Source organism: Tyto alba, unplaced genomic scaffold (genome assembly GCF_018691265.1).
Source record: "Tyto alba isolate M040663 unplaced genomic scaffold, T.alba_DEE_v4.0 Super-Scaffold_22, whole genome shotgun sequence".
Taxonomy (NCBI): Eukaryota; Metazoa; Chordata; class Aves; order Strigiformes; family Tytonidae; genus Tyto; species Tyto alba.
In genome coordinates this window covers 24,651,839-24,670,420 of record NW_024881296.1, presented here as the reverse complement: position 1 = coordinate 24,670,420, position 18,582 = coordinate 24,651,839, and the positions used below count along the sequence as shown (strand labels likewise).

Here is an 18,582-nt window from a genome sequence, read left to right as displayed (position 1 = left end):
TATTCGTAAAGAACTCTTTTTTTGGACACAGTCAAGATTATAGTAAATAAATTTTAAAGCTGGGCTTGAAGCTCAAATGTAGAAAATAAACATCGAGAAAATAAAAATCACAGTTCATACCTGCTACCATTGCCTTTGAGGACCAACCAATCCTTAGAAATAAGGTTTTTCCTATCTCATCCAAGGTAGATAAACCTCCATAGCAAGAATATTTTACAGCTGACAGACAATTCGGCATGTAGCATTTACTATACGTTATCTTTAACACCTACACAATGCTGAAGTGCCTCTCAACCACACAGGCACAATTAATTTCTCTGCTCTTTGTCTAATATATACTTAGAGTTAGGTATGGACACCGTAAAGTTAAAATCCACTGGACAAATCTACCTGACATAAAGAACATGAAATTTTGGCATAATATTGGTAATTCATATGCTGAAAATTAAAGAAAAAAAAGCAATGAAGTCTGTGAAATTGAGGTAGGCTATCTTCAAAGGTAGCTTACGTTGTCAGACTGGTGATGTTTTCAACTACTGAAATCTAGTAAAGAAAGACAACAGAAAAACCCATGCTTTCTTCTTCTTAAATGTAAAAGGTGTGTATCTATATACTCATGTATGCCCAAATAAATGTTAAGTATTTAAGTATTAATGGGAAGTGTTCTCTTTCCAATAATTACTTTTCAAACAACATGTACATCTTATCTCCGTTCTTTCAACTGGTCTTAGAAATGCTGTATCTGGTAGTGAGAACAACTTGTTGCTCCAGACTCCCTCAAAATTAGGTGCCCCTAGTTCGAGCCTATATGCTATTACTGAGCTATAGAAGATTTGCTCAGTGCTTGTATCCTTTTGTGAAGCACAAATAAGAGTAGGAGTTCTTCTTTTTAAAATACAAATTTTCCCTGCACAGTGTCAGCAATTTAGGAAATTGAGCACAATCTGGCATATTTTTCAGTAAAACATCCTCTAAATATTGCCATTATCAAGCTAGCTTTATAAATGTCTTATAAACTGAAATTATTACTTCTATCGGGTTTCCACTGTAATACAGAATACAAAGGAATAAAAAGATCACATTTCCAAAATGATTAAAGAAATACTCTTCAAAGCAGTATCATATATAATTTATGAAAAGCCAGAATACTCTTAAGCTTCCTAGTGATAGTGGGTTAAAACACCCCCTCAACATACAAAAGGCCTTTAAAGACAAGTCATATAACCTATCACCATAAATCAGAACATCATTGTCATATAGGAGGTAACAAAATTTCTTAGGTGTGTGGAGAAAAATTCAGTACGCAAAAGAGTCTTGACCTCAAACCCAATCTAGAATACAAATAAAAATCAATGTTGAACTCATGAATATTCCTCTTCCTAGAGCTTATCTGATTCACTCCATTATGAATAGGTTATCCTCAAAATGTCTATGCAAATGAAAGTAACTTGGGTTAAAAATAGGGTAGAGAAAGATGTGAAACTAAACAGCAAACAACAGAAAGTGTAAAACAGCTCCAATCTATTTCCTAGTAATTTACCTGTTTGTCTGGATGACAAGTGACCCATGCTTAGAGTTTAAAAAGCACACAAAAGTTCTTCAAGAAAATGATACTATCTGTATACTTAGACATACAGTATGTGAGCTGCTTTGCCAATAAATCATCAATAAAAGGACAAAAAAATTAAGAAAATTAACACTGTATTAAGATAAAGCCAGCACTAGATCAATGACTACCATGACCAGGATCTACTATAGACCAGAATGGGACTCACTGGGGATTGTGAAGCTTCAGAGAAAAGGCAAATAAATAAATAAATAAATAAACCCTGAATGATCAAAAGATTAACTTAAAAATAAAAAACTCAAGCAAATGGCTACATACGTAATCTGATTTCACCAGCATACTTACGAAGGATGACGTGGGTGATAACGAATGCAAATATAAAGACTGTCAGAAAGGACAGAGATAAAATAAACATATAAAAAAATCTGTAGTTTCTTTTCCCCACACAGTTGCCTACCCAGGGACAGTGGTGATCAAACCGTTCTGAAATGAGAGGCAGAAGAAAAAAAAATGGAAAACAATTAATAAAATGCTGTTTATTTGAAAAAAGCTCTCTGAATACTATATTAAAACTCATGATTTAACCGGCATTTGCAAATTAGCCACAGAGAAATTCTTATTTAGAAAGGAAAAAATAGAAAAGAAAATAAAGGAGTATTTTAATGAAACCTTACAGCTTTTAAATAAATCAAAGCATGGCTGAGGTGAGTTCCTGTTAAACTAACAGCATTATTGTGATAAATTGTGCAGTCAGACCAATAAGCATGTACTTATCCACTGTCACATGGAGCGGTACCAACTCAATTGTATTTTATTTTTTCAAAATAAGGGTTTTTTTCCTTCCAGTGACTATTCTACTCAAGACTGGAGTTTTTGATGTTGTTTTATTTATATCTGTCATGATCACACCTCTACTTATGTCTACTATCATCTCATCCATCCATTATGGTATATGAAATATTTATACCCTCCGACTTCCTTTTATTGCTTCACTCAAAATACTCTCCATTCCAGACCACCTGTTTTTCCACTTAGAGTTGGCACTGCCATACAAAACCATTAAAAATAGCAAAATCATTCACATAAACCATTTTTCAAATGTTAAAATCCAGACAGTCTTGTAAAATTTGCTTATGATCCTTTTGGTTTTGGGATTGGTTGGCTCTTTTCATATTCTATTCAACCCTGCAGGAATTTTCTGGAAACCACACGGTATAAAAACCTGTAGATTGCATCTGAATGCTTTGTTACTCTTTGCGCTATAGGCTCCCTCATCTTTTTACTAAACCAAGCCCTTTCCCTTTATTTTCCTGAGAGATTAACTCATTCATGAGGCAGGAAAAAGCCAAGGCGGGTCAGAAATGAGTGTTTCCAACACTGGGGAAATGCCCCAGTGCTGGAAAGCTTCAAAAGGAACAGTTCACTCTGCTGGTCCCCAGGCAGCCCGGACCCCGCCTTCCCATCCCAGTACACCAGATAACGGAAACAGAGTGACTGTCAGGAAACAAACTGGCATTTCTTATCTTTGCCTTGGAGAGACTACACTGACAGAATTTTAAATTTTTTAATCAAATCCAAGATCGTAACATAAGGCAGATGCTCTCATGCTGACTCTCTCACTCTCTGATCCTTGTCCAAATCCTGTTTTGTTTTCTGTGACTTTTATGCCTCCATTGACGTACAATATCAAACTATTTGTAATTCCACAGGAAAGGCAAGCTATAAATTTGAAGTCCTTAAGTCTCATGTTAAAAAGGCACATCTTTTCCAAGCACATCAGTTTATGCTAGCTATGGCTTTATGTTAAAGACCTACATCAGAGGTTTTCCTTGAAGGATGTATTTAGTATTATCTTAATTAAAAATATTTAAGTCAAAACAACATGCAGATCAGATTTCGGAGTTCACCAGACTTTCAGGGTTTTTTTTAAATGGTTTTGCGTGACAGCTGTTTGGACTGCATATTTCTGCCATAAGTCTGTTTCAAATTTCAATGGGGCTATTCAAGGTGAAGTTACTGAACTTTCTTAGGATAAGGCTTCAGAAATACTTTGACTTAAGTACTGCTAAGAATTCCAAGAACTAACCACTCCAGTACCTAACAGGGTAGGTGATACTACCTTTATTCAGTGCAGTACAGTTGTATTCCTAAAATAAGTTGACACTACATTTGAACAGTGCTTATTTTTACATTTGTGCTTCTGAATGAGTCCTTATGTTCTGATAAACACTTTACTTCGTTTAATGGGTACCTAATACAACACATGAGCAAATAATAACACAAAGGAAAACACAGTTACAGAGCCTTTTGAAGAACATAATCCTAGGGTACTTTTGTACCCTACTGCTTCAGAAAAAAACCCAAACTCATGTCTTTGGAAGATGAATTCCATATATATACATTACTTCTCCTCTATGCTGCCACAGTAGGAATCAAAAAATTATGTTGACAAAGCTCGGTTTCTAGCCTTGAAACAGTATTTAGATATAAGTAGACATCTATTGGAGAGATTCAGATAAATGCACACAAACATAAAAACACACACACACACACACATCCCTATCTATAAACACACATACATAGATATATACACACATATACATTCCTTAATAAAGACTGATTCGGTATTTCCAACGTACTTGTCACTCCTCTCCAATTTCTGTCTTCAAACCTTCTTGGTAAACTGAAAGACACTGCTTGCTCAAAAAATACCTTACCAATCACCATAAAGCTAAGTAACTACTTAAGGAATTTATAAAGCAGAAATGGACAGAAAAGGCTAGTTGGTTATGAGAAACACTGCTACACTGTTAAATCTAAATCAATACTCATGAAAAAGAAGTATTAAAGGATTTATGTGAGTGCTATGAATGAATAAACTGGGCCTCATTTTTCTCAGTCATAAAATATAAAGGGATGTGACATTTATGCTGTATGCCACAAAACAGTATATTAAAAAGCAAGGGATTATTCTACTCAGCAGAGCACAAATATGTAAATCCAAGTTAAAGATAATAGCCTTACAGCTTGTGAGCTGCTCTGCTTAGTTGTTAGTGCAAGAGGAAACAGCCAGCCCCGGCAAAATGAAGACACATACTAAGCAGGAATTTCTAATGCTGTTAAGAAACATAAACTCTTGAAACTAAAACTGTTTCTTCCTCTTTACAAAAAGACCTGGCTTAATAAGTATTAATGAAGAAATAACACAATAACTTAAAGTTCACCTCTGGCATTCCAGATGCCTGCAAACCAAACAACCAGTGATTTGGAAAAGGAAGCTGTGCCTGACATCTTTACTTGGCTTGGACAATGTTGGCAGCAAAATTCAGATTTACCTTAACTTAGGTATTAAAAACTACTGATGATGAGAAAACCTGGGAATTCCAGCCCTCATAAACTTAAAATGCAGACCAAATATAAATGCAATTGATTGTTAAGAAGAATAACAGACTGTTTAGAGGCAATGACTGCAGCTCTGGTTTAAATTTAAAGGGTACAGTTAACATGCTGCTATTTGATCGTATACTTGTGACAAGGTTTATGTTAAAATATTTGAGGTAAATGAAGAGAATCAAAACACTGGTAATACAAACTCATGTTAATAAAAAGCATATTAGAACTCATAATGAGGGAGAAAGCAAGCTGCAATGGCTGTAAAGTTTGTCTATGGAAATATCCCGTGGACAGAAAAGTTGGGATAGATCCTCTTCCTGCATTAAATGTTAATCAAAAGCAGCAAGGTATTTGCTTTCAGTATGTGGTACGATGTTAGTGTCATAATACTGCTAAAACAAATGGTCCAGCGTCTCCCCTTTTAGCAGTCCTGTGAACAACCTCTTGCCGGTATGTTTACAGCTCTGTATCCTTAGGCCAAGCCTGGTGTTCATTTTACCCTGTGGAGAACTCATTCACAGAGCCAGGTGAACTTAAAACTATGATTAATTTTCTGTTGCCTAGCTCCCCAGACCCGTTTATCACAGTATCAAACAAACACCAAAGCTGGTCCAAGTGAAGCAGTGAGAACACACTGTCAGAGAAGGGATGAAATGACCCTTTCAGAAGCAGCTGTGACACCAACCTTACTACAGGTTAACACTTATCAGGACTGCAGGAGAAATACAGTTTTGATTAATTTTTCAGGGTCTGAGCAGAGTTGAAGCAAACAAAAAAGACTGAGAAAACATGTGAACAGTTTATAAGGTGAAGTATCAACAAAAAGAGGAGATGTGTAAAAGGAGACTAAAAATGCTGTTGTAAAGACCACGACCACAGACAACCAAAGAAGTAAGAAACCTCAAGAGCTGTCAGTAAACCTGTAACAGTGACTATTTCAATAGTCTTTTCCAGCTGATCAGCAATTTTGAGTTTGGATAATAACTTCTGAGGACATCCAGCACCCTCATAACCAAATCCTAAGGGTGAGGCTTCACAAGATAACCCAGACAATCTACAAGCTCAGTAGCAGTGAAAGAGATGGCCACATGCTGCCTTTCCTGCCACTTCATCCCGTTTCTTCGTTGTCTAAGCTGCTGATGATTCAGGTCAGTTCCCTGAACTTGACAGAAGGAAAAAACGTGTATAAGGGCATATGAACAGGGACAAAGGAGAGAATCACACAAGTCGGGGGAAAAAAAAAAAAAAGAGCATGAAGTTCAGGCACTGTCTCTTTGGAAGCAGCAAGCTGTCAGCATGACTAAGTGGTCTCCTTAACACTCATCTAATGATATATGCTAACTGGACAACAGAAGAACATACAAGTTACATCATACTTTATACATTTCTCTCAGTTTTTACCTTCTCTGAAACATTTACATTTGAAAACTTGCTTGAGAAACATTAATTGCTGGATACCTCAGATAAAAAGAAAAACCAAGAACATTTCCCATTTTAGTAAGCAGTGGTTTTATAGATGGAGAGTGTTTTCTTCAGAAGCCAGATCGAAGCATGTTCCTTGCTGCCCAGAAACAGAGACAAATCTCTACCTTTCCACTGCACAGCATGTAGTCTTTAAATCCTTAAATGTTCAGCTTCCATTTTTCAATGACTACACACCAGGAAACCACATACAAAATGACCCCAGTGCTTTCCTTCCTCTTTCAAAATGCTTATTAAAAGGTTTTTAATTTACAAGGAATAAAAAAGCATTTTTACATGGAATGTTTGTAGGCCAGCTTGGCCCTTCAGTTTGCAGCTTTTCTCATCTATTCGCAACGTGATCTCAGAAACATTTATTATTTATGAACTGCTTCCTTTTGCTTTTGCTCGACTGGATCACTGCATGCCAACATACATTTTCTAAAGCTTAATGTGAAGGCAGGTATCAAAGACAAAAAGTCTACAGGTGCAAAAATATCTAGGTCCCATTACTAGGAGATTCCAATGAGCACAAATTAGAATTCACTTGCTAATTCCTCCATCCCATTCAAGGAAAGTGTGGTAGGGAAAAGACACAAACCTAAGGCATTCACCTAGTGTTACCATCTTTATTTAACACATGCAAACATGCATCCCAGGACTGGGAAGAGTCAACAGACTGCTACTCAAATCTTGCATCAGTGAAAAAAATCACATTACAACTCAACCAACTGGGCTAGCATTACACAAAATCACTTTTGATAGTAGCACTACAACATAGGACTACAAAGTCCATTGTCATGGATGCACACTGAGCAATTATGTAGAGATACGGACACATCTGCACATATTTATAATGATGACAATTACAGCTTTTTGTAGGGCTATGATCTCATGATATGACAACATCTATGCAGGCTTCTTGACTTGATATTTTGTATGACAAATGATACTTTCAGAATTTGATTGCTCTTGAAATGTTTAGGAAAACAAAGGAGGTCTTTAAAAATCCATATAAGGAATACTTTATCACAAAAAATAGTTATTTTCCTCTAAAATGAAGCAGACCAATCCCAACAGCCTGCTGAGAGTCATGTATGCATGCACAAAAGCAAATATAATGGTGGCATTAAATCCTTTACAGTCAGTTCAGAATGTCTGATAATTTAACATAATTAATAAAAAAATCTTGTATCCACTAGTCATAGCATATTCATAAAAACTATCCTTAGGTCTGATGTTCAGTTCCACTAACTGAAGTCATCACTCCTAAGAAAATTGTTTATTTAATCATATTTTAAAAAGCCACTGACAGGACTTGCCATCAATTGGCAACAATCAAATAATGGATCAGTTTAACTTACGCAACATTCACCTGTGTGACAGCCATACTCCTGACAATGCCTTTGCTGTTACTTTTGTGGAATGAAATCAGAGTAGGAATTTGTATGAAAAAAAAGATGAACAACAAAAGACTGATTGTAAGTTACATTTATATGCATGCTGATGTTATTTTAGAACATCTGTTATGGACAATGCACAACTGATCCTTTAAATCACCAAACTTCAGCACTTTTGTACTCTGGTCCCTATTCAAAACACACCAAGAAAACCAAATGGAACAGAAAAAGTCTTCTAGCCTCAAGTTTACATTTGGGAAATACCCACCAAAGGTTTACCCTAAATTACATTCTGGACAGTAGACTAACCTCTACAAGGTGATACAAACTGAAACAGCAATGTAACACTGGGAAAAGTGGGCTTTTATTAATGAAATGAATTAGTACTATGCATGAATATCTACAAGAAAAAGTCAAACACACACAAACACAAGGGCTACTCAATAAGTATTTCTCTCACGATCATTTAAGTACCGTCCCAGACAGCTCAGCTATTTTGGTAGAGTTTTTTATGAAAATCAGTTGCAATGCCAACTTTTTCCATGCTAATCAACTTCAGTAGTGGCTGACTAATGTTACTCACAAGAAGAAAATAAACATGCTTAAGTTTTTGAATAAAAATAGTAATTGATTTGTTTGGAAAACACCCTGCCATTGCCCTAGGATAGCTCATAGTAATGAAACTATACTGTCACATAGCTCACTTCACTGCTACCTCTAATAATAAAGTTGAATAATTAACTACAAACCCCTCTGCATGCACATTAATGGTGAAATTTTCAAAGGCAGCAGCAGCAGATTAGAATGACTGTTCTTTAACAGGTACGAAGTGTGCACAGCAAAGGACCTCACTGCTTAACAATCTCTCCTTACATACCTGTTCTTGTCAATATACCTTCACACATTGGGAATCAAGTAAGTGCCAGAAACACACCCAACTGTGGAGGATGAGAGTTAAAAACCCCAACTTGTCCCTCGGGGTAGCATAGTACCCTTTCCAGGTATCAGCATCCACGAAGTTCATGGATTTGTTCCTCTCTTCCACATGAAAGCACATTTTTTACATACTTCTGTTGCTGCCCTGTATCTGCCTTTGAACTTCTTAACCATCTTTCAAATTGTTATTGCACTTCTTAGTTTGCTAGTATTTTCTTTTTCCCACCTGGTAATTTCTCTCTTTCATTCTGACATCTGAGACTTACAACATCATTTACACAGTTGGGTAGTATGATCATCTCTGCTTTTTTTATATGCAGACCAACACAAGCTACAACCTCTCTCTGACGAAATCTATAACACTACTATCTTTTTTTAAAGAGACTTTCTGACATATTTTCCAGTGTTTTGGCTTAGACTTAAAACCTGTTTGACACTCATGCCATGCTCCCTGAGTTTCTAAAGTACTTCTAGTATTATAGATGGCACAATCATAAACAAATAATATATCACTTCTGTAAGTGCTGGTGTGTACTCTGTTTGGCAGCTTCCTGGGTGCCTGAAAAAGGTAGCACAAACAAAAGAAGCTAAAGTAATTTCTCACATGTAAAATCTGAGAAAACTGTACAGGAAAAGGGAAAGGGAAAAGAAAAAAAAAAAGGACATAGACAACTTTGTAGTTTTAACTGTTCAGCTGAAGAGTCACTTCAAGAGACACAGGGTTAAAGTTTAGCAGGTTCAAAAATCAGGTATCAAAATGAAGTGAAAATTGTACTCTCTTCATTGCATGAAATAGGGAAAGGTCACAAAAAGGAACTGAAAGCATGAAGGGAGATAATAAAGTAATGAAGGAAGAGTGCTACAGAACAGAGTTAAACCCAAGCAAAACAAAGTTCTGACAAATAAATACACACTGATTATAAAGGACCATGAAGTCCTGGGAAAATTACTCTCAGACACAATGTCAGTATAATAAAACCCAAACTACTACAATGCCACCTCTCAGCCTGTTGAAGTAATTTGTGTTCTCCAGGATGGAAGACAGTGGTATCTGGCGAGACTACAGAGAAAAGATTCTCCCAGAACACACTGGTAATTCTCACTCTTTGTCTTACATTGTGTGTGTTATGTGTTACATGCATTTTAATAATTAATTCTCCATTTTAAGAAAATAGATTTACAACTCTGGTGCCTAATCTGAGAAACTACTTCTAAAAACAATTATTTTATCCAAATTCTGTTCCTTGGCATACTGCTGGGTACATAAACCGCTGTATTTTCAAAACAATAAATTAATGTAGTCCAGTCAAGACCAAAAGACAATGCCTGCAATTGCCTGACTGAAGTGCTTTACAGAAGCAATGATTTAAGCAGAAAGTGGGTGTCTATTTGTTTCTCATATAGCATATTTTCTGTCAAAATTTTGACACTTGGCCTCATATTTAGAACCAATAGCAAAAGCAATCAGACTTACAAGTGAAAGGAATCTTACCTCCTACAGAAAACAGAAACATTGATAGAAAATGCCAGTATGGTATGTGTGCCTTCAGCACTACAGGCATCCTGGTTTCCCATCTCAAAAAGTTTATATTACATACAAAGAAGGCCAACTAAGATCCATCAAGAGCTATTGGGAAAAAAAGAAAAAAAAAAAAAAAAAAAAAAAAAGGGATAACCCCCAGAGTTCAAGAAGGCCTATACTGAAAATTTCTGAGCATGAGAACATTCAGCAGGAAGTATCCCTGCATGCTTGCCCTTTTCTCCTGTTCTTCCCCAGGGATCCACTCTGGCCATGGTGGGAAATGGGCTACTGCACGAACCAAAACTCTGGTACAACTTAGTATGTCATCCTCATGTACATCAGTGAGCTCTGAAAAATCAAACTAAGTGTTTCAAAGCTCAGTAGTGACATACAATTTCAAAAATTTGAGCTCTGAATCCTCTGTGGAAAAAAAAAAATCGTGTACTCTCATCGGTACTATATTTAAATAAATTGTTTAGAAATAGTCAGCTGCTTTTTGTTCAGCTTTTATTACAGAAATCAAACTAAACAAGACAAAAATTATTTATTAAAACCAAACAAAAAAAGAAAATTACACAGTTGATGTTTAAATGACCAAAAACACATTTACAAAATCTCATTTGGTCATTTCAGAAGCAAGCCCAACTGCTTACTAGCATCACACAGTGCAGTCAAAACCTCTTGTTAAAACCCAGCAATTATAGAATGGTTATGGTGGAAGAGACCTTAAAGATCATCTAGTTCCAAGCCCCCTGCCATGACCAGGTTGCTCAGAGCCCCGTCCAACCTGGCCTTGAGCCCTTCCAGGGAGGGGGCAGCCACAGCTGCTCTGGGCCACCTGTGCCAGTGCCTCACCACCCTCACAGTGAAGAACTTCTTCCTTACATCTAATCTAAATCTGCCCTCTTTCACTTTAAAACCATTACCCCTCACCTTGTCACTACACTCCCAGATAAAGAGTCCCTCCCCACCTTTCCTGTACGCCCCTTTTAAGTACTATGAGGCTGCTAGGTCTCCTGAGAGCCTTCTCTTCCCGAGACGGAACACCCCCAACTCTCTCAGCCTGCCCTCATAAGTGAGGTGCTCCAGCCCCTGTCCTGATCATCTTCGTGGCCTCCTCCGGACCCACTCAAGCAGGTCCATGTCCTTGTACTGGGGACCCCAGAGCTGGATACAGCAAAGCAGTTGGGGTCTCAGGAATAGAATGGGGAGGTGATTCTCCCCCTGTTGACCTGCTGGTCACGCTTCTCTTGATGCAGCCCAGTACATGGTTGGCTTTCTGGGCTGTGAATGTACACTGCTGGCTCATAGTTTTCCACCTACTACTAATCCCAAGTCCTTCTCCGCAGGGCTACTCTCAATCTACTCTTCTCCATGCCTGTATTTTTGCACGGGATTGCCCCAACCCATGTGCAGGACCTTGCAGTTGGCCTTATTGAATTTTATGAGGTTTGCACGGGCCCACCTCTCAAGCCTGTCAAGGTCCCTCTGTATGGTATTCCTTCCCTCTGGGGTGTCTATCACACCGCACAGCTTGGTGTCATTGGCAAACTTGCTGAGGGTGCACTCAATCCTACTGTCCACATCGCCAACAAAGATGTTAAACAGTGCCGGTCCCAACACTGACAACCCCTGAGGAATGTCACTCGTCACCAGTCTCCACTTGGACATCGAGCCATTGACCGCAATTCTCTGAGTGTGACCATCCAACCGATTCCTTATCCACCCAGTGGTCCATCTGCCAAATCCATGCCTCTCCAATGTAGAGACAAGGACGTCATGCAGGACAGTGTCAAAAGCTTTTCACAACTCCTGGTAGATGACATCAGTTGCTCTTCCCTTATCCACCAATGCTGTAACCCTGTCTTAGAAGGCCACCGATTTTGTCAGGCATGATTTGCCCTTAGTGAAGCCATGCTGGCTGTCACCAATCACCTCCTTATTTTCCATGTGCCCTAGCATAGTTTCCAGGAGGATCTGCTCCATGATCTTGCGGGCACAGAGGTGAGACTGACTGGCCTGTAGTTCCCTGGGTCCTCTTTCCCTTTTTAAAAATGGGCATTACGTTACCCCTTTTCCAGTCAGCAAGAACTTCACCGGACTGCCACAACTTCTCAAATATGATGGATAGTGGTTTAGCCACTTCATCTGCCAGCTCCCTCAGGACCTGTGGATGCATCTCATCAGGTCCCATAGACTTATGCACCCTTCAGGTTCCTTAGATGGTCTCGAACCTGATCTTCTCCTTCAGTGGATGGTTCTTCCTTCACCCAGTCCCTGCCTTTGCCTTCTGCATCTTGGGCAGTGTGGCTGGAGCCTTTGCCAGTGAAGACTGAGGCAAAAAAGCTGCTGAGTATCTCAGCCTTCTCCATATCCCAGGTGACCAAGTCTCCTTTTCCCTTCCAGAGAGGGCCCACATTTTCCTTAGTCTTCCTTTTATCACCAACATACCTGTAAAACCTTTTTCTGTTGCCCTTGATGTCCTTGGCCAGATTTAATTCTATCAGGGATTTGTCCTTCCTAATCCGATCCCTGGCTATTCAGACAGTTTCGTTGTATTTCCGTCCAAGTGGTCTGTCTGTGCTTCCACCCTCTGTAGGCTTCCTTTTTATGTTTGAGCTTGTCCAGAAGACCCTTGTTCATCCATGCAGGGCTCCTGCTGGGCTTACCTGAGCTTAGGCTCAGAATTTATGTCTGCTGTTGTTATTCTAAGTGTTCTCTTGTGTTTATGTGTACATTATTTTAAATTCATTTATGACCTTTAAGCAACATAATGGTACACAGAAAACCCTTGAGGGGCTAGCTTCCAACTGCCATTCACAAAGGCAGTTAAAGAAAACAGGTCAAAAATACACCCAAGATATTTGGTTTCAGAGAGTACTTACTCAATCAAATTTCTGAAGGTATTACATAAAAGCAATGAACTACATTTGTATGAAAATCCAGATTTTTCTGGATACTACTACGAAAATATTGTAAAGCTAAAGGAGTTTGAAATATTCCTATGGGTAGAACTCAAATTAGTTTGGTGCATTTTTTTTTTTTACAGCTATTTCTTAATATTTTTATCAAAATATATGATATGTAGCCATTTATAAAAACATTAGTGATGAAAGGAAGATTAGAAACAAGATCAAGTAACAGATATGTTTACTGGACAACTAGAATGTTAAGATTAACTCAAAAGAGAGAAAAAAACAATTAATAAACTTTTGTATGTACTTACATATTTAAAATGCTGCTAAAGATCCCTTACAGAATGAAAAGTATCAATAGAAAATACAAAACGAAAGAACCTCTCTTTCACACTGCATTTATTTGTCTAGTATTGTAAAACACCCTTAGGTATAAGTAGCATACTGTTTTTTCTGAGCACTGACTGCTGGCTTGAAGAAAAACTCTGTTCCTGTATGACAGTCTCTGTAGTTACTTTACAACTATGCAAGAAAAGCTTCAGGAACTATGTGATAAGAGAAGAATACACAGCCATATTGGTAGTGAGTTGTAACCGTAAGTTATTTAAATATCCATAAGCATGTGAAGTAGGAATATTTTTGCATTGGTTTATTTATATCAGTAAGGAACCAGCAAATGAGAGTGACACAAGAACACTCACTGATATGGTAAGATTTATTCATGAACTAAAATGAAATAAAAGCATCATCATATAGGCAATCCTAGCATAAGAGTGGTGGTAAAATGCATAACACATTTTGATTAAGGGTATGCTCTTAGTTTTCCACAGGTACATGAGTAATCGGATTTTCCTGACACTTATTTTTCACACTAAATTAGTTGCAGGTACTTGTAGATTTCACCTTTTGCATTCAATACACCTGAATATTTATATGACAAATACCTGTACCTAATCAGGAAACAAAAGCACTATGCAATGTACCCTGAAAAAGTCATAGTTTATTGTAATTCCCATCATAACTACTGAGGAGAAAAAACACAACAAATTCATTCTAATAAATGGATGGAATTATTTTAACACAGGCAACTAGAAATTAAAAAAATGTCTAAGAGGAAATTACAATGACCATACCTATTTTACAGCAGAAAAGACTAACCTTCTTGAATACAATTATTACTTATATGAGTCATTTGCTCAGACTCTTTTCTGATATACATTCATAATAATTCACATCTGTTGCTTTATCACAGACATAATCAGAAGACAAACATAGTTTAAGTTGCTTCCCTGCTATCAATAATTGTATGTTTCACAGCATAGGTTTTCCAAATTTAGTATGAAAAGGACACAATCAGATTACAGAATAGCTTGTAGAAAAATCCTTCATACCAGTTAATTGAAAAACCTGAAACTTTATTTTAAAATAAGCTTCAGGATGTGTGTGTAGGAGTTGCTCTTATTTATGAACTCTGGGTAAAGACAACAGCCTTTAACTTTCATTTACTGCACTGGTCAACAACTGCATTTTCATATTTTCAGGTTTGCTTAGCAATGCCACAATACTGTAATATCGAGGGTATACACCTGATAAAATATTTTTCTGAAAATGTGTTAACTGCAATTCATAAACATCCCTACTTGCCAAGCTCAATAGCTTTTACAACATTTACATAATTCTAACCTATCAGAAAAACTTATTTACTGAAGGAACCATCTACAGATACCAATCCATTGTATAGGGCCAAAAGGCTAAACTTTTCACTCTGGTGTTAAGTGTACTCCCTAAAAAAATATCATCTAAACATGAAACTGTAATTCTTCAAATGACTGCTTTATATCTAAAAATATCACTGCTGAATGCTGCAATTACATTTCTCAGCTGGAGATATCTTTCTACATTATTTTCTTGAATGCATAAGATCCAGGCTCAACAGTGTGCTAATCAGCTGCACTGAACTCTAAATGTGATCTAATTAACTAGAAACTACTCAGATTTTATTGGTGGGTTTTTTCGGTTTGCTTTTAAATCCAAGTATATCTTAATCACCTTGTCTGCCCTCCAAATAAAACAGTCATGAAAAAAGATGAGATGTTCAGAGAAAAAACCACACTTATCATTGCAAAATATCCTTAAATTCTCACAACACCTACTTATTCTCAAAACAGCATGCTTGCCCAGTAATTTTATTATGGATTCTGACTTTAAAATTTCTAGTCTTCAAATTGTTCAAAGGTAAGAATAACCTACAGTGTGTACTCCGTTCACATTGCAAGCCCTAACCATTTGAACAGTGCCTTACAGTTAGTCTGTAATGAAGTGGAGAAGCAGCTCCTTGCCCTCAATTTAGTTTGGTGAAGGAAACAATTCTGAGACTCCCGTAAAGCTTGGTTCTCTGCACTGGAAAGTTCATCACACATACTATGCGGCCTATTCAAATTAGGGGTGTTCTTTCTTTTGCAAAGCAAGTTAGGAAAGATGTGTGCATCAGAAGATACTTTTCCTTCTTAGATTAGCAATGACTACGTTAGGCCAAAACTCCTCTTCTGTCTCCTCTAAAATTCTTAACATTTAGCGAAGCTTGTAGAAAAGAAGGATGAACAGAGCAAGTGACCTCATGAGTAATTCTGTCACTAGCTCCGCTGCTTTTCTCTTTCATACCAAAACTATTCATAACAATATATAAGCTACTAAATTGAACATATGCCGTATCTTTTTTACTCACCTACGCAGTTATCACAAAGGCTGCAATGTGAGGCACGAGGTGGGCGGAAAATCTTGCAAGTAAAACAGTATTTTAATTTCACTGTCTGTCCATTGATGATCACTTCTTTTGTTCTGGGAGGGGGGCGGTATCCTCCTGAACTGGAGCCATTTGCAATATCTAAACACAGAAATACAACACATTAAATTTTTCACATGAGCTACGGTGTATGCACAGAACTGTCCTTGATGGCATTCTATAGCAAGTTTCAAATTTATATTAATACACTTAAAATAAACAGCCTTTTGCCCTTACCATTCTCTTAACATGTAGCAAAAAGATAGTTAATTACAAATAGCATCCATAGCAAATCAATTTGAACTAAAGAAACCACCCAAACCCAATTCTCAAATGCTGACAGCTACCTGGGATCCCAAAACTTGTACACTCTCATACCCTCTAATAGTTCATAGAGACTACATTAAATACAACTATGACTACAGGTACAGGATAGTAAAACTCGGATGAGTTATCATTATGATTTTCCTGAATTTTTTAGAATTCCTATAGTAACCAGAGATCTCTCTACAAGTGCTACAGAAATTCTACAACCTGCTACAGAATCTGCAGATTTACTTAAGCGACAGCAGCTCTGTCATTAGAGCTTGGCACATGGGAGAAGTAAGATCAATCATCACTCTGTGATCTCTTAAATGCTGTGATACAATTGAGCACATTCAGAATAGTATTTCACGGCTCCTGCTGTTTCAAATTTTGGAAATCTAACTCCCAGTGTTACTTCTACACATCTTGAGGTTTGTTGCATAAAAAGTTTCCAACTACCTCAGTCGGTACAAGTCGTGGGGTTTTGGGGTTTGTTTGTTTGCTTTTGTTTTATTTTAGGACATCAGCATTATTTTTTCCAGCAACTAAAGGACTGATTAGACTAAATCATTAAAGTTCTATTTTGTCCTTTAAATGCACCCAAGCTGAGCTATAGTCTGAAAGGTGAACATGTAAATGTGGTGCCTCTTTCTCGGTTTATCTGTTCTTGTGTAATTACACAGAATTTTTAACAGAAGCAATAAAACCCATAAATTTTTACTTCCGGAAGGGCAGAACAGAAAGATCAATAGGAAAGTAAAATACATTATTTTCCAATATATGAATGAAACTGCATTTCAAAGTCATGGTCACCTGCACACTGTGTTTTAAAATGTTTCCCTCACTTTCATGTTGGACTAATGTGGGGCTGAATGTCAGGTTACTAAAAGATCCATGACTTCTATTTGAACTCAAATTGTTAGTAATTACAAATTCTCACAATTACAAATCCTGCCAGGTCTGCAGACATACTTACACAACCTATGAACTACACATTTTCAAAGGGGGGCAACTAGAAAGCCTCCTACCTAGGCAAGGTATTCAAATTAGTGATAGCATAACTGTGCTAGCAAAGGTGTAATTATACAACATGCTAGATTTGGCAGCAAATCAAGCTTAAGAAGTTCCCATCTGCAATGTGCTCCCCCACTTCATAAATATGCATCAATAACGCTATTTTTGGGACACCACTGTAAACGTGACCACAAACAACTGGACTTCAGAAAAGTCTCTGGGAGGAGAGGGTAGAAGAAGGGGACTGATAGCTGAGAATGACAGAATCAGCGTGTGAAGCTCCTAAGCACTCATTATGAGAACGAAGTGGTGAATACTGAAGAAACAGCAGCTCAGAAGCAGCCTGCTAGACCCTGATGAGGTATAGACATTTGTTTGTGTTGGATCTAAACCAACCCCGCAATGTTCCTGCAGTGCTGGGCCAGGTCCCGTGATCTGCACATGGAAGTGCAGATTACTCTGTGGCACCCATAACAATCAATAATACTAATTTTGACCTTGAGACCAATACTACATAACATTACCTAACAGTATTTTTGATTAAATTAAGTATTGCATTACAAGCTACTAGTGTATTTACATGCTGAAGCATAGCTAGACGATAAAAGTTGTTTAGTGTGCAGTATGGACATTATATTAAATTTCCTTTTTTTGTTGTTTTTTACAGTCATGTTGTTTAAAAGAAACTAATTAATTAAATGATTGTGATTTTAAAGCACTCTAGCAGATACAAGAATTTGATGAGGTCAACAGAAATAATTTAATTTCTTCAGGTTATAGTAAAAGACTTTTTTATTTGTTTGCATAACAGTTTATTTGTCCTCATGACATGTCAGTTTAAGTTAAGTAATTTTTGATTTTTGCGTCCTAATTCAGAACTAAGCTGAAAAGATGCTCTTTTTGACGGCATAGCACAACTGTTTATACTATTTAAAGCTTTACAGAGGCATAGGTGATTTCTAAATCCAGAAAACAGGGAAGAAAATGTTATTATTCAGAGATTACATTAAAAAAAACTTTCATATTTATGGTGAAAACTTTTGTAGAACAAGTTATCATAGGCTGCATGAAATACTGAAATAAAAAACTTGTGGCACTAGTATAGATCTACACAAGCAAATAATTTCTAGGGGAAAAAAACACTATAGTAAGTTTTTGATATTAAAAATCCCGTATAGTTGATTTTAGTTACTACTACTGAAAAAGATATTTATCTTTTAATACACTGTACTTTCAGTGGCATCAGCACCAGAAGACATATAATATTCTTCGTTCTTCTATAAATT

General features: G+C 37.1%; 1 protein-coding gene across 4 annotated transcripts in view; it reads right to left on the bottom strand.

Annotated features, from left to right (window-relative positions):
* The window catches only part of ZDHHC14 (zinc finger DHHC-type palmitoyltransferase 14), a 107,473-nt gene that overhangs the window by 21,933 nt on the left and 66,958 nt on the right, over positions 1–18,582 (bottom strand). For all 4 annotated transcript variants that reach the window (XM_033011617.2, XM_033011615.2, XM_033011619.2 and 1 more), the window contains exons 3-4: positions 15,920–16,078; positions 1,913–2,050 (exon numbers count right to left, since the gene is read on the bottom strand). In XM_033011617.2, the coding sequence (XP_032867508.1) occupies positions 1,913–2,050; positions 15,920–16,078 (297 nt within the window). The remainder of the gene's footprint in view (positions 1–1,912; positions 2,051–15,919; positions 16,079–18,582) is intronic.